The 15,699-nt window shown below is 33.7% G+C and overlaps 2 protein-coding genes across 5 annotated transcripts; one reads left to right on the top strand and one right to left on the bottom strand.

Moving 5' to 3' along the window:
• The first annotated feature begins 942 nt into the window (after positions 1–942).
• On the top strand, positions 943–7,063 carry LOC107932164 (sodium/hydrogen exchanger 2). Of its 3 annotated transcripts, none has more exons than XM_016864115.2 (16): positions 943–1,183; positions 1,525–1,669; positions 1,997–2,333; positions 2,441–2,559; positions 2,935–3,032; positions 3,542–3,601; positions 3,694–3,740; positions 3,827–4,021; positions 4,112–4,158; positions 4,497–4,563; positions 4,651–4,751; positions 4,856–4,957; positions 5,050–5,188; positions 5,276–5,338; positions 5,640–5,723; positions 6,389–7,063. In XM_016864115.2, exons 3-16 carry the CDS (start codon positions 2,178–2,180, stop codon positions 6,716–6,718), a joined length of 1,608 nt encoding a protein of 535 aa, XP_016719604.1. In that variant the 5' UTR covers positions 943–1,183; positions 1,525–1,669; positions 1,997–2,177; the 3' UTR covers positions 6,719–7,063. The 3 variants fall into 3 exon arrangements, with proteins under 3 accessions (XP_016719604.1, XP_016719603.1, XP_016719605.1); XM_016864114.2 differs by having other exon boundaries at positions 952–1,321; XM_016864116.2 differs by lacking the exon at positions 1,525–1,669 and having other exon boundaries at positions 952–1,183.
• Positions 7,064–9,126: 2,063 nt separating this feature from the next.
• On the bottom strand, positions 9,127–15,699 carry LOC107932155 (serine/threonine-protein kinase RUNKEL). Of its 2 annotated transcripts, none has more exons than XM_016864106.2 (11): positions 15,510–15,699; positions 15,327–15,416; positions 14,779–14,831; positions 14,617–14,692; positions 14,385–14,446; positions 14,009–14,087; positions 13,848–13,907; positions 12,050–13,705; positions 10,986–11,855; positions 9,660–10,784; positions 9,127–9,350 (listed from the first exon to the last, which is right to left on the bottom strand). In XM_016864106.2, the coding sequence occupies exons 1-10, from the start codon at positions 15,555–15,557 to the stop codon at positions 9,672–9,674; spliced, it is 4,107 nt and encodes a 1,368-aa protein (XP_016719595.2). In that variant the 5' UTR covers positions 15,558–15,699; the 3' UTR covers positions 9,127–9,350; positions 9,660–9,671. The 2 variants fall into 2 exon arrangements, with proteins under 2 accessions (XP_016719595.2, XP_040944124.1); XM_041088190.1 differs by having other exon boundaries at positions 15,327–15,403; positions 15,510–15,689.

Genomic DNA, 15,699 nt, shown 5'->3' with positions numbered 1-15,699 from the left:
AAAGAATCTGTTAGTAGTTGGGGTTAGTTGAGGTTTGTTGTAAAGCAGTTGAGTAACAGTTGTTGTATTTGCTTTAAATACATGTAGTGTGTATGAGAAGAGATATGAAAATAAAAATATATTCTCTTTTCTAAGTGGTTTTTTGTTATCTTAGCACTCCGAACCTTAAATTTAGAATTTTGAATCTTAAACTCTAAACTCAAACTTGAACTATAAAACCCGAACCCCAAACTTTAAATCAAAATTCAGACTTAAATCACAAACATAAACCTTAAACCTCAAATCCTAAATCTAAGTTCAAGGTTTAAGATTTAAGTTTAAGATTTAGTATTTAAGATTTAAGGTTTGGAGTATAAATTCAGAGTTTAAGTTCAAGGTTTTGGGTTCGGAGTAAAAAAATTAAAAAAATTATATGCAAATAATATAAAAAATTATTAAAATGCTATAAATAATTAAAAAGAAATCATGAATAATGTGGTGGGATTTTGTGGAGTTGAATTTTTCAATAATTATAATGATAATTTTAAATGTTGTCCGAGCATGACTTTTATTTGATATGGATTATGTTTTCAAACTTGTTTTTCTCAACTTAATTTTTATCCAAGGAGAAAAGATATTTAGATTTATTTTAGCTAAAAGTTCAATTGATTTTTAGTAGAATATTAGAAAAAAAATATTTAAAAATATCTTCCATTGACACGTTTTGTCGACAAAATCATAACATGCGTACCTTCATTTCTTGGCTCCTTTCCTTTCACGTCCCTCTCCGCTATTCTCTACCCAATCAATGAAGATTCAAAAGGAATTATCGAGTGAACCCAATACCACAACAACAAAACAATCCTGACCATTTACTTACAATACTTTCTCAATCTAGATTATCGTCAACGGTTAAAATCGTTTTAGGACTTTAAACTGTCTTTTCAAAAGGTCTATTGTACAATTCTGTCTTTTTCCCATCTCTTCGCTTTCCTTTCACTGTCTGCATTGTAGTACTCTGTTATTTTTCTCTGTGATTCACCTATTTATTATTCCTTTAAGGAAATAAAACATTTAAATTTAAAAAAAATTATTCAGCATTTCTTTGCTTAAGTTCTTCCGAATCAGGTTCCGGTTGGAGTTTAATGATCCAAATGCTTTATATTCTCAGTTCACAGTTTTGAGATTCGGAACTCGAGTTGAGGTGAGTTGGATTCCGACTCGGTTTCTGTAATATTTTAAGCTTCAACTTAAGCCGTCAAATTAACTCTGTTTGGCTGGCAAGAAAAACTGGAGGAAAAGGAAAATAAGATGCGTTTTCGTTTCTTTGAGGTTTATTTCTGTAAGTTTGAATTATTTCTTCTTCTTTTTTTTTGCTTTCTTTCCCTTTTGTTTAACGCTGAAACTTACGGATTTTGAATCTCAATTTCTTACTTTCATTTCCTATTTCTCAGCAGCCAAACTCGAAGCTTTGAAAATATGAGCTATCTTTTATTGACTGTTCCAAGCTTCAACTCAGTTTTTTATTTTTTGAATTTTCTACAGATTTTCGGTGAGGTTAGCATCTGGAACTAGAAAATTCAGCATTTCTTTGCTTACGTTCTCCCGAGTCAGTTTCCGGTTGAAGTTTTATGATCCATATCCGTCTTATTCTTAGTTTACAGTTTTGAGATTCAGAACTCGAGTTGAGGTGAGTTGGATTCTGACTCTGTTTCTATATTTTTTTAAGCTTTCAACTTGAGCTGTCGAGTTAACTCTTTTGGCTGGCAATTAAAAGAGGAGGAAAAAGAAAAGGAAAATTATATATGTTTTAGCATCTTTGACTTTGAGGTTTATTTCTGTAAGTTTGAATTATTATTATTATATTATTTTTTTTGCTTTCTTTTCCTGAAACTTACGGATTTTGAATCTCAATCCCTGTTTCTCAGCAACCAAACTAGAAACTTAAGAGAATGAGCTATTGTTAATTAACTGATCCAAAGCTTCAACTATATATATATTTTTTTATTTTGAACAGATTTTCAGTGAGGTTGGCAGCTGAAACTGGAAGTCTCTGGAACGAGAGTTTTCGGATCCAAAATCAAATACTCAAGGGAAATTGAATAATAACAATAATAAAATCAAGCTCTAAGTTATTATATAGTTAAACTCTAGCTCTCACTTCAAAATAATAGATTCGTGATTATTAGTGGTATACCATGGCGATCGGGATCTTAAACTCTCTTTTAGCCTCTGATCATAGCTCCATAGTTTCAATGAACTTATTCGTGGCGCTTCTTTGCGGTTGTATTGTGATTGGTCATTTACTAGAGGAAAGCCGATGGATGAACGAGTCCATTACTGCTCTTGTCATTGTAAGTTGCACTTTTGCATATTCTCGTATATATATATATTTATGTATTATATTGCTCAAGAGGAAAAAGGCATTAATTTTCATAATTTTGGTTTTCTTTGATGGCAGGGGGTGTGCACTGGAGTTGTAATTTTGCTTACAACAGGAGGAAAAAGCTCTCACCTGTTAGTTTTCAGTGAAGACTTGTTCTTCATTTATTTGCTTCCTCCTATTATTTTTAATGCGGGGTAAGTTATTGATGTTTGCAGTTAATCTCTATTTATATTTGTTTTCCATTTACTTTATGAGGACATTTTGGTTGCCCTTAGTTAAAGTGCATTAACTTTTTTTTTCTTGGGTTTTACTTTCAATTTTGTTTAGGTTCTTGTACGGAGGTAATACTTGAAAGGAAAATGTTAAATCTTTGCCTGATTATTTGTACGTAATGAAAAAAAAATACAATTAATACATTTTTATCTTCAATTTAATAAAAATGATGCATTAAATGCAAAAAGAGTTCCTAAAATAGCAATTAAGGAATCATCAACTGTACCTATAGGCTTTGAGCAACCTGGTCCTACTAAAAACAACAATGATTGATTTTTTTTTCTTCTTTTTACCAGATTCCAAGTGAAGAAGAAGCAATTTTTCCGCAACTTTATGACTATCATGCTGTTTGGTGCAGTTGGTACTTTAATATCATTTGGCATCATATCTGCAGGTATGTTTAATGTTTTGATAACTTTTTTATGTTTCAACTCATTATTGGGTTAGTTCAAGGTGGATGGTTTATGAAATACATTGTTTTAAATTATTGGTAAAAATTTGGGAAAGGTGCTCTGATTTTATAAGTTCTGTAGAAGTGCAATGTATGTTGCTCCGACTCTTCATTTTGCTTGAAGTTACCCTTGTTTGACACCTGTGTTCGACATATATCCACATGAGTATAGGGATATAACCATCCGGAAAAACTTAAAAGTATTGACCAAATCCATTTCACACATATGCACGTCTAACATTCACACCTGAATCTAAGTAACATAGCTTGTGATTATAGTCATTGTTGGCTGCACAAACATGCACATTTAGTGACAAGCACACATACTGAATTACTAACTGATTGGCCTTATCTCTTAGAGTAAGGTTTTATTTCTATGGTTAAAAAAAATTACTAATTGCTAATTTTTTCCCTAATATCTACTATTTCTTTTCTTATTTACTGGGAGCTAGGTGCCATACAGTTTTTCAAGGAATTGCATATTGGTGATCTGCAGATAGGGGACTATCTTGGTGACATTCATGCCTCGCTAACTCCTTTTCCTATATATTGTTGAATTTTATATTTGTCTTTTGCTAATTCTCCTCACTACTCTGAACTGCAGCAATTGGGGCAATATTTTCTGCAACAGATTCTGTTTGCACTTTGCAAGTATGTATGTTCGAGATCTAGGTTCCCATTAAAATTGTTAAACAGTAACTGCGCCAATCAATTTATCCTCTGCTTGTTTGTCTCAGGTTCTTAATCAGGACGAGACACCTTTGTTGTACAGTCTGGTTTTTGGGGAGGGAGTTGTGAATGATGCCACATCAGTGGTTCTTTTCAATGCAATCCAGAGCTTTGACCTTAATCACATCAACTCTACCATTGCCTTGAAATTTGTCGGAAATTTTTTTTATTTGTTCATCTCAAGTACTTTGCTAGGAGTTGTGGTGAGGCTTTCTTTCTATTCTCAGTTTTAAAATACCCTTGATTGTGGTTTGATATTATTCCTAGTGATCATTTTTGTTTATCTTCTACAGACTGGACTGCTCAGTGCTTTCATTATTAAAAAGCTGTATTTCGGAAGGTTTGTATTAAAGTCCAATTTTCATATTTTTGCCTCATTTAACTAGCCGAGGATAAAAGCACAGTGCACTTGAACTTGCTCAACCGTAATCTATGTTTCTCATACTCGAGTGTGAGTGTCAGATATGGACATGTGTACAGCATGGGGATATTGAACTTTTTTCTAAGTTTTTCTATATATTAATAGGATTTTTGGAAGGCCATATTCTCATGTCTATATATATGGGACATGGGTGGTCTCTTTCAATAGTGGTGTTAATTTTACATAATAATGAAGGCAAGGAGTTCTGGTTTGTTTACTATACGGTCTTCATATCATTTTTCTTCTTGCAAAAACAGGCATTCAACTGATCGCGAGGTTGCTCTTATGATCCTCATGGCTTACCTCTCATACATGCTCGCTGAAGTAAGGTTTCTTAGAACTTGCAGGCCTCCTTGTCAATGACTGTTTTTCTTTTCTATTAATGACAATATTGGAACGTTTGTCTTGCAGCTTTTCTATTTAAGCGGAATTCTTACAGTATTCTTTTGTGGGATTGTTATGTCTCACTATACATGGCATAATGTTACAGAAAGTTCAAGAGTGACAACAAAGTATGTTCAATCTCCAAAATCTGTTATTTTGAACTGTTAAATCAGTTTTCCACCTGCCAACCTTTCATGTTATCGTATCTCATCACTCCCGCATATTATTGCAGGCATGCTTTTGCTACTCTATCATTTGTTGCTGAGATCTTTATCTTCCTCTATGTTGGTATGGATGCTTTGGACATCGAGAAGTGGAGAGTTATCAGTGATAGGTGAGGCCAATAATACACTGTTTTTATATCTTACTATTAACTCAAAATTCATATTTTTCTATTACGAGTTAACATAACTTTTTTTTTCTCAGCCCCGGAAAATCAGTTGGGGTGAGTTCGATTCTACTGGGCTTGATTCTTGTTGGAAGAGCAGCCTTTGTTTTCCCCTTGTCGTTCATATCCAACTTGACAAAGAAAGCTCCTCATGAGAAAATTGAATTCAAACAGCAAGTATGTGTTTCGAACCATTCTAACACGTATCTTTAGTAGGCTCGGGATCAATAAATTTTTACCTCTCTGTGGACTTATATTTTGCAGGTTACCATTTGGTGGGCTGGTCTTATGCGCGGTGCTGTCTCAATGGCACTTGCTTATAATCAGGTATAAAGATTCAACTTGTTTTTTCTTTCATGTAATCCAACATTATATATCATTAGTAGGATCTTTCAATACACAGAAGTGCTCCTAAGTCTTATATACAATCTTTCAGGGCAAAATAATAGATTTTAACTTATTTAAATTTATATACAGTTAAATTCTATATAAAATATTCAATCGATAAATTAAGGGTTCTGACAGAAAACTTGTGTATAATTGCAAATTTTTTGTTTTCTTCCTGAATTTGCAGGACTAATAAAGAAAAAAATGTGTAATGATGAGTCTAATATTCGTTCTTTTGCAGTTTACTAGTTTAGGGCATACTCAAGTGCGAGGGAATGCGATGATGATAACCAGCACAATCACGGTTGTTCTTTTCAGCACAGTGGTAAGACATAAGTCATCCCTTTAATTATTCGATAGATCTTGATTATGACCTCTTACCTTTGTTCTCATACCTCCAATCTTTTACCAAACACCACAGTTTTCAAATTGCAAGGAAGGTTGTAAATGAGACATTTATGTTTGTAAGCTACTTGGGTTGACTAGAAAAATATTCTAGTTTAGTTTGAACATCGTTGAGTCAAGCACAAGCTGTCGAGCAAGCCAAACTGAGTATCTTAATGCTTTACCTGAGTGGCTCACAAGGTTAATTGAACATTCTTTTTAGATAATTCTTAATTCAAACTTAAGCTTGAGCATAAATAAATTGAGTTCTACGTTGAGGATAGGAATTGAGCTTGTTTTTAACTTGGTGAACAAGGTAGATTGTCTAATCAAGCCAACTTGGTTGTTTGAGTTTTAGCTCGAATTATGGTTGAATTTCAAAAGCGAAACTCAATAAAGGTTGAGCCATGTTTTGGGCTCTAAATTTGGAGCTGAATTCTGCTCAGCTCGGTCATAGCTCTAATTGTAGCATGGCAGTCGTAATGTGCTTTTAACTGTTGCACTTCATTCCACATCTCTTTTATGTTTCCTTTTACTCGAGGAGGTAAAATAAATATAGTAGAAATTTGGAACTCAATTAAGTTTATGTTTGTTAAAACTATGCAGGTTTTCGGATTGATGACTAAACCATTAGTTAGGATCTTGCTTCCTTCTCCAAAACATCTCTCGAGAATGCTTTCGTCCGAGCCAACTACTCCTAAATCATTCTTCCTACCACTTCTCAACAATGGGCAAGAATCTGAGGCTGAACAAGGCAACCGAAGCGTGATCCGGCCGTCCAGCTTAAGAATGCTCTTGACCACTCCTTCCCACACCGTGCACTATTATTGGAGAAAATTCGATGATGCCTTCATGCGACCTGTATTCGGTGGAAGGGGTTTCGTACCATTTGTTCCCGGATCACCCACTGAACAAAACGGTCCTCAGTGGCAATGAAAAAGGAACTCGAAGCTGATATAGCAGGTACAAGAAGTCTAGAATGCTATACCGATTTCCTAAAATCATGGCGAACCCGGCTCAACAGCTGGATATTTCAGTGTGAAGTTTTGTGTTAATATTAATGAGAGTTTTGCAGGTTGATTAGAACAGCAATTTTGTCCAGCACTAGCTGATTATTAATTTTGATTGTATATTTGTTGTCGTCTCAATAGTGAGAGTATTTTCTTGATGTCATGTTTGTTTGCTTTTAGAGTTCTATTTATTATGTATAACATTACTCTGTTACTTTGTGTACCTAAAATCCTATGAGAATTAAGAACTCAGAGATAAGAAATTGGATTATACCAATCCTTGGACATAAATTCGTAATGATATAAAATATTTTTATATTATTTTGAATAATGTTTTGGGCTTTTGACCGACTAAGAAACCGTTAATTTTAGTAAGACAAAAATGTTATCATGTGGACTGACTCGCGTCACTCAATGATATTAAAAATACTAACATGAAAAACTGAATTGAATTTAAAAAAAAATTATCAATTACATAATAAAAATACATGTAAGTGTAATAATCATAATTTTTTTAAATTTATAAATATATTATAAATTACAAGGGGTAAGGATAAAATTCAAAACAAGTGATATATAATAAATGAATGGTTAAAATATGTTCTAACTTCATATATTTTTTATACATTTGAAATTTAATCATTCTATTTTTATTTTCAAGAATTTAATTTCATTATTTTTTAAATTTTAAAATTTAGATTTAATTGTTGGCACTGCTAAAGTTCTTTTGTTAAATTCACTAATTTGACATTTTGAAATAAAAAAAAGTACTACTTTAATAATCATATAACAAGAAAATGACATTATAATGACCGAATTTAATAGAAAAATTGTAACCGTGTTAATAATTAGACTTGCGTTTTTAAATAAAGAATAAGACTAAATTGTATTAAATAAAAGTAAAAGAACTAAATTCCAAATGTATAAAAGCTCAAAAACTCAAAAGATATTTTAATTTAAATGAAATTCAAGGTGAAATTTTCAAATTTATATTTTCAAACATTATACTAAAAAATAGCTCTTACTAATAAAATAATATCTCAAAATAAAACCAAACTTGAAATTCACAACAACAAAAATAGATATAAAAATTGTTGCCTTTTAATGTAATAAGCAACAATGCTAGAAATATTGTTGTATAGTTGCTTAAAATTTTATTAGTAACTAACATAAATAAAATGGTTGCATATTTTGAAAATCTTAAAAAAAAATATTTAAGCAACTTAACTTTTTGTGTTACGTAATTGTTGCCTCAATAATATATATAACTTCGTCATATAAATATTTTTACATAGGAATTAATGAACCCTACTCTTTTGTTGTCTCTAATGCACCTAACTATTAATATATAATACATCCAATTACACATTAATACATAGATAATAATTAAGCACCTAAAAACAACTATTAATTAATACACACATATATAGCTATACAAACATATATTAATTTATCATTAATGCAAAATAATATTAACTACGGTTTTTCAAATTTCATTCTCTAATTTTCAATAAAGATCATCTAACTAAAATTTATTTTATATATACATAAATGAATATAAAGCTCTTACATAATAGTATTAATTCATGAAAGGAGTTGCATACAATTTTACATAAGTTTTTAAAATGTAACTGGACCACTAGTCTATAAAGATAAATAAATAAGAATATGTGTTAATTTATTAATTAACTCATTAATCTAGTAGCAAAGGAGTTGTTTCCAATGCCTAACTCCAAGTTCACACACTATACAACAGTTTCTCCCTCAACTTCAGAAAACAGAAAACTAAATCATAGTACTCATCTTATAATATTATTATATAAATAAGTAGTCGTTTTGCAATTATTAATTATTCTTTTTCTATAAAAAAATAACATTGCAACTATTGAAAAAACGTTTTTTTAGTTTTAAAATAATGTTGAAAGATATTTTTAGAAAAAACGTTACAATAACTAAGAAAAGCATTATCTTGCATTTAACTGGATAAAAAAACTATTACTTAAAACATCAATTGCAACATTAAAATAAACCATTGTTTTTGAGTTTAAGCAACAGTGACACTGACACCATAATCACGAAACTATTGCATAAATTTTATCACAACGAAAATTGTATTTTTTTTTAAATAAACAAATGTTGCATTGAACTATAAAAATTTAAAGCAAAAATTCGTTGTTTAGACAACACATACATAACTACCATAAAATTATTTCATCAAGAAACAATTTACAGAACCCAACCTAATATATTCGTATACAGTTGACTAATAAATAAGATTTGACAAAAGAAATGCAAAAAAATAAAGGCTCAACGGTTTCTTTTTCGAATAAAGCATTGAAGGAACGAAAAGAACTTAAATTGAATATATGATATTATATCAATTATCCAAAAAAAAAGAAAAAGATATTATATCAATGATGGTACGAAACGAAGCATGCATGGTTTATACATTTACAGGCCAAGAGCAGTACTTAACAAAATATAACTCACCTCTCTAACATGGATTATTTTGACCCTCCAGAACTCCATAAATATGTTCCATGTCGTTTCATCAATGCCTATAACGTGCAAGTAAATCTCAGAATGTATTAATCTATAAAGGATAACATTCAAAAAAAGAGCAGAATTTATGATAAAGGGAAAGAGCAATATTACATGAATGAAATTGAAAAGTGAACCGATCAAATTTTCGGTTTTCATTTTAATCAGTTCAACCAAATTAGTTTTTTAATGTTTAAACATGAACGTAATAACTATCATATAATTGTCGGACTGAACATAACATTGGTTCCCTGTCAACCAGTCCGGTACCGTTTATCCTTGCGAAAGAAATTCAGCATCACTAGCGATTCATAGAAGTGATATACCTGAAATGAAGTTCAAATGCGACGAGGCAGCCGCTGCAACTCTGAGAAAACAACGGAAGCAACATTAGCCAATCCAGGTATACTGGAGCTTTTCAACTCAGAAACGATGCCTTGAATCCGTGTAATTTCAGCTGCAGATATTGATAGTATCATAGCATGTGATAAGTATTGCCTACAAGAATAACCAACAGCCTGCAGTAACCGGTTCAAGAGCAAGTGAGAGATGCCCTTGCTGCGCCAGGACTCGAGGATTGAACCAGCCTTTGAGAGATTAGTTAGGAACCCAGTTGTGGCTTCCCTTGGAGCTGCCTTGAGCAATAAGACAACACATTCAGAGGCTACATCAGCAATGTTCGGTTCATGAGATGCACTTAAATCCAATAGCACTCCAACATTGCTGCCAAAGTCCATTATATCTCTAATGCATTGCTGCTGATTGACTGAGCCACTTGACTCGAATGAACCATCAAGTAACTGTGTGGGTTCTTTTGTGTAAACGAAACCATTTCCACTAGAGCGGAGAAGAAAAGCCTTAAACAAGCCAAGAGTTGGCTCAAGAAAGTCTTCCATATCCTTTGCATATACAAGCTCCAAAAGATTACCAATTTTTCGAACCACTTTTAGCTGCGAAAGTAACTTGGGATCCATCTCAGGAGCAGAAGCCAGAGCTAAACACAGTTTGACATTGTTTACATTTGCATTTGTTAGATCGCCAAGCAAAAATCCAAAACATTTTGAGACCATTTTCGGATCTAAAATGTCGGGGATTTTGATATAATCAAACTCAATTAGCATCACTAGAAGCTTCTGTGCATACATGGGAATGGGATCCTCATCTTCAATCAAGGTGGGATAGAGTGGAAGAAAATGAGAATTAGATATCAATCTTAGATCCTCTGAACTTTGATCTTTTAATGAAGGTTCATTCAAGAAGATGACCATCACATCGAACATGATTTTCAGGCACAAAAATCTGGCATTACCATCTTTGTTGCCCTTGTAAAGAACAGCAAGACTAGGAAGAATTCCTTGGGTAAAAATATTAGGGCTTTCAAGAATTACAGGAGATTCCTCAAGTATGGATTCCAGAACTCGTAACAATGTTATTTGGAAATCATCCCGTCCCTGGTCAATGAAAAAGATGACCTGTATTAGTATTTGTAAGGAATATTTGTCTTACTGATATTTTCTTTATTTTCGACATAACTATCCAACAGTCACACCAAGTCCAAATAAGTATATTATGTGCACTAAAATAGAGAAAATGATCTGAAAAATTTATAATCAGTGATGAGAACAAAGGATGGCTCAGATAAAACTACTTACTTGAAATGGTGTCTCAACAACTTGGATAAGATTTGCCAACTGCCGCAAGATCTGATGAGTCACCAATCTGCTTTTAAATGATGAACTCTCAAGAAGATGAAGAACTACAGGGAACAAATTAACATTATTCTTTGCAGCAGCACGACTGGTAAGGGCAGAGTTCTGCCCATGTCGTCGTCCTCCCATCATTTGCTGGATATCTCCGGTTATACTATCAAGTAAGCCGGGAACTGTAGATGCCACTTCATAAAGAAATGAATCTAGACATTGCTGTAGATAGTTATCCTTCTCTTTTGCCAATCTGTCCACTATGTGGAGTAACCTTGCATTGCAAAAGAATTGCAGCAACCATCTCTTACCATTCTTACAAAGAAGAGCCACTGAAAGAAGTGCTTTGCCCCGTAGGGTTTCAGTTCCTTGTTCTATGAGAGACACTAGGCTAGGCACCAGATTCTTGTCCTCTACCAACGGTTGAAGGTACCTTCCTATATTTGAGAACAAATGGCTCCCAAGCAGTACCATATTTAGAAGATTTAAGCAGATTTGCTGCTCGCGCGGACTGCCCTTATTAAGAGCAGATGCAATATCCTTGAGTGAAAGTTTATCTATAACAGATTGAGTGATATGGGGATTGAAACGAACAAGGCGGACCAAACAAGACCCTGCAGTTAGCCTCATGCTCTCTTGCTTTCCCACAGCCCTGTAAATGTAGCACAGGTTACTAATCACGTCCTGGCTGGTGAAACGAGATGCCCAATATCCTCCTTGGCTGCAAATGTTTTCAATTGTCCTAACTGCATAAAGCTGAGTCATATCATCCTCTCCTTTACGTAAAACTGATGACACCAATGAAACCAATGAATTTGGGACCTGCCAATAAAGAGGAGAATAATGGAACATATATGAAAATCAGCAGGGAAAGAAACAAATAGGCATTACATCAATACTGGCAGTTTCTGACTTTTTTAAAACATGAAACCTTGAAAGCAACATCATTAAAAATCAAGATTCCACTTATCAGGTTTACCATCTAAAAAGTTAGAGCAATGGCATATGAAACAGACCTGCCAGCCAGATACAGGCTTGTTGTTTTTTGATGGAGATTCAAGTGGGTTGTTATCTTTTGCTTGCTCATTTTGAGTGGAAATATAGAACAGTAATTCACCTAAAGCAGCCATAGAAAATCTTCTAACTTTTTCCTGGTAGTCTCTAAGACCATCACTAAGTGCAATTAAAATTCCTGAATTTGACAAATCATCTTCAATGAAAGTAGAATGTCGGATCAGCAAGCCAATCAGTGAAGCAAGTTGTACACGGAAAGCAGAAGTCTTGGACAGCCTGAGCATTTTGACAAGCATGAGCATTATCGGACCATTAGTCAAGATATTGGCTGCTTCTGCGTTATTACTAAGCATCTCAAGGTATCTAATCACATTTTGCTTCTCACCGGTGCCAGCACTTCCAAATATTGATATGATTCTATTGTTGAGTGCATCCAATTTTTCCTTCGACATTCTTACAAAATCAGACGGATGCAATGCCTCAAATGGTAGTGAAGGAAGTGCCTCTGACATTTTATCAGATTTTCTGCTTGGCATTACAGGTCTTACAGAAAGATCAGAAGTATGCCAGAGAACTTTGGAGATACTATTGGATGTTTTTGACCATTCAGACTCAAGGGTAGCCCCTGGACTTTCCTTAATTCTCTGGTTTCTGTGTTGAGAACTGACACTAGGTGGGGTTGCAGCCACTTCAACATGATCTGAAGATGATTCCTGATCACATGTTTTTGATTCATCAGAGGCAGGCAAATTACTCCCAGCTTGGCTGTCTGCTCTGTCAACGTTATTATCCCCCTCTTCCACTTTGAATTGTTCCTGATTCTGACTTGAAATCTTCTCTTCAGTCGTACAAGTGGGGACATCTGACCCATCTGATTCATCATGCACTTCCTCTTCAGTGTTCTCATCAAAATCAAGTTCCATATCGGTGTTCTCAATTTTAACTTCAGATTCATTCTCAGAGCTATTAGGGACAGGCCTCCGGTAATTTTCCTTCTCATTCTCCTTCTGTAAGTTTGTTTTGGCTATTCTAGATAATCTCAAGAGATTCACACGCTTAATAGCACTAGAATGATCTTTATGCTTCTCCTCCGCTCCTCTGCCAGAAGCCTTTGGTTGAGTTTTACGGCCAACTGGTGTACCCTTAACTGGTGTCTCATGACCTCTTGAACCCACCAGAGAATTCTCATCTTTCCTTGAAGCCCCCTTTGGATCTTTTTCCCTATATTTAGGAGGGGTCTTGCTTTGAGAAGATCGGTCACCATTACGCTCTGAGAGACATGGTTTAGCATATAACCCAATCATGTTTTCAAAAGCGGGCTGAGGTGGTAAAGATACTTGAGAAAATTTATTCCTCCAAAAGGCATGCACACAAAGCTCAGGCCACTTTATTCTCTCAGCTGGATCTTTAATCAGAAGAGAATTAACAATATTGACAAAAGACGGGCTTGGACTTCCTTCAAGTGGAGGAGGCGGATCTGAGAGGATGGATTTTACAAGTTGAGTGAACTCCCTGCCAACAAAAGGAGGCTTTCCTGCATAACACTCGTATAGCACACAACCTAGTGCCCAAAAATCAGATGCATAAGAATGGACACCTCCATCCTCAAACAATTCAGGAGCCATATAACAGGGAGTTCCACGTTTTGCTTGTGGCAGCTAAGCAGTAGAAAGCAGAACAATGAACAAGTTAGAAACAAGAAAAAGAAAAGGTAAAAGGATTACTTAAAGAACTTGATTAAATTGGCAATTTAATTCTGTCTTGGGTGCACAGAATGTTACAATGGTTACATGAACCTACCATGGAAGAAGGCGTTTTAGATATATCACTCAACTTTCTTGCAAGTGCAAAGTCACATAGCTGCATCAAATTAATACACAAATGTGAAAGCTCAATTGCGTAGGAAGTAGGATGATAGCAACTCGATCTTATGAAAAAGTTGTTTTATGCTGAATAGGTACCTTTGTATGCCCATTCTCATCCAAAAGGATGTTTGATGGTTTTAAATCACAGTAAATGATTCCTTTTGAATGTAAATATCTAATAACAACAACCAACATTTCCATTAGTAACTCACAAAAGCTATATTACTCCAACTTTTTTTTTTTTGAAATATCTATATTCGACACATTTACAAACATGTATATAGAGATATGGCATTCCAAGGACCCTCCTAATACATAAAAAAATCTTGAAAGAAGTTGAAAGTAATCCTTTTGGACTCATACATATCCAACACCCACATTTGAATCTGAGTAACATAGAGAGTTAAAAAGATTAAAAGACATACAAGACACTAACTGCAAATTGAATAGGAAATAGAACATATATTCTTACTGCAAAGCTTTGACAAGATCATAGGCCAAGAAATGAATTGAATCTTCTGGCAGCTTACCATCCTGAAATTCATCATTAAAAAGATTGAAAATGTAACCCAAACGTACATTTCTAAACAAGCATACCCACATTCGAGATCCTTGAATCTGTCTCAGTTAATCAGACCAATAAAATTTCACAGTTGCTTTCATGCTTTAAAAGAAATGAAAAACAGGAGGTAACCTGTAAGTACCTGCCGTAACAAGGTCATGAGATCTCCACCGGTACAGAATTCCAAAACCAACCACAAATGTGCAGAAGTTTCGTACCTTGACACACAAGTAACGAAATTGAGAAATTTTGAAAATATACCAAAAATTTATAAGTAAAGATCTAAATTGGAAAATAAACATACCATGAGTGAAACTTAAGTATATTTGGATCATTTAAAGAGTGAAGTATCCTAACCTGAAAAAATATGGAAAAAGATAATGTAAAAACAGTAAAATATAAGCTAATGTTGTATTAGCATTAGTAATTAAACATTAGTATTGTGGTTAAACTATTACACACACACACACACACACACACACAAAGAAACCAGCTCTCGCTTCAATAAAGATCATAAATAATAAAATTTCAGGCTAAAATTACATAAATGGCATCTTAATTTTCAATCTTAGTAATAAATCATTCAAATCAGCTCAATTTTTTTTTAAAAAAAAAGAAAAACTCGATGTTATTCTTGCTGAACTTTGCTCCGCTGTGAATTAAGCATAAATATCGAGGTTACAAAATTATCTCAAATCTTCAAAAGAAAAAAAAAACAGCTCTAACATCCATAAAGGTCATACATAGTATAAGTACAAGCTAAAATCAAATCAATAACATCTAAATTTTCAATATTAGTAATTGATCATTCCAATCATATCAAAAAATTCGAAAAAAAGAAGTCGATGTTACTTCTTGAAGAACTTTGCTCCGCTGTGATTTCTCGACACTTTTGATTGCAAAATACTCAATCGTCTTCTTCTTCCGTCCTTTATACACACTCTAACAAAAACATTGAGATTAAGAAAAAGAAAATGAAGTAAAATAAGCGATGAAAATTTTTGTCGAAATCTGAGAGAAATGAGGAGATATTACCGAATATTTTCCACGACCGATGGCTTCGTAGATGTGATAATGGTTCATGGTGAAGATGTTACGGTTCTGATTCGAAAATTGAAAGAGCTGAGGAGGGTGTTTTGGGAATAATATTTTGTTGGGAGCTTTCTGAAAAAAAGAAGAAGCGAGACTCTTGAGAAACCCAAATTTTGGCTTTAGCGTCTTATCA

The sequence above is a fragment of the Gossypium hirsutum genome, chromosome D02, assembly GCF_007990345.1.
Source record: "Gossypium hirsutum isolate 1008001.06 chromosome D02, Gossypium_hirsutum_v2.1, whole genome shotgun sequence".
Taxonomy (NCBI): domain Eukaryota; kingdom Viridiplantae; phylum Streptophyta; class Magnoliopsida; order Malvales; family Malvaceae; genus Gossypium; species Gossypium hirsutum.
This window is presented reverse-complemented; position numbering and strand designations above follow the sequence as displayed.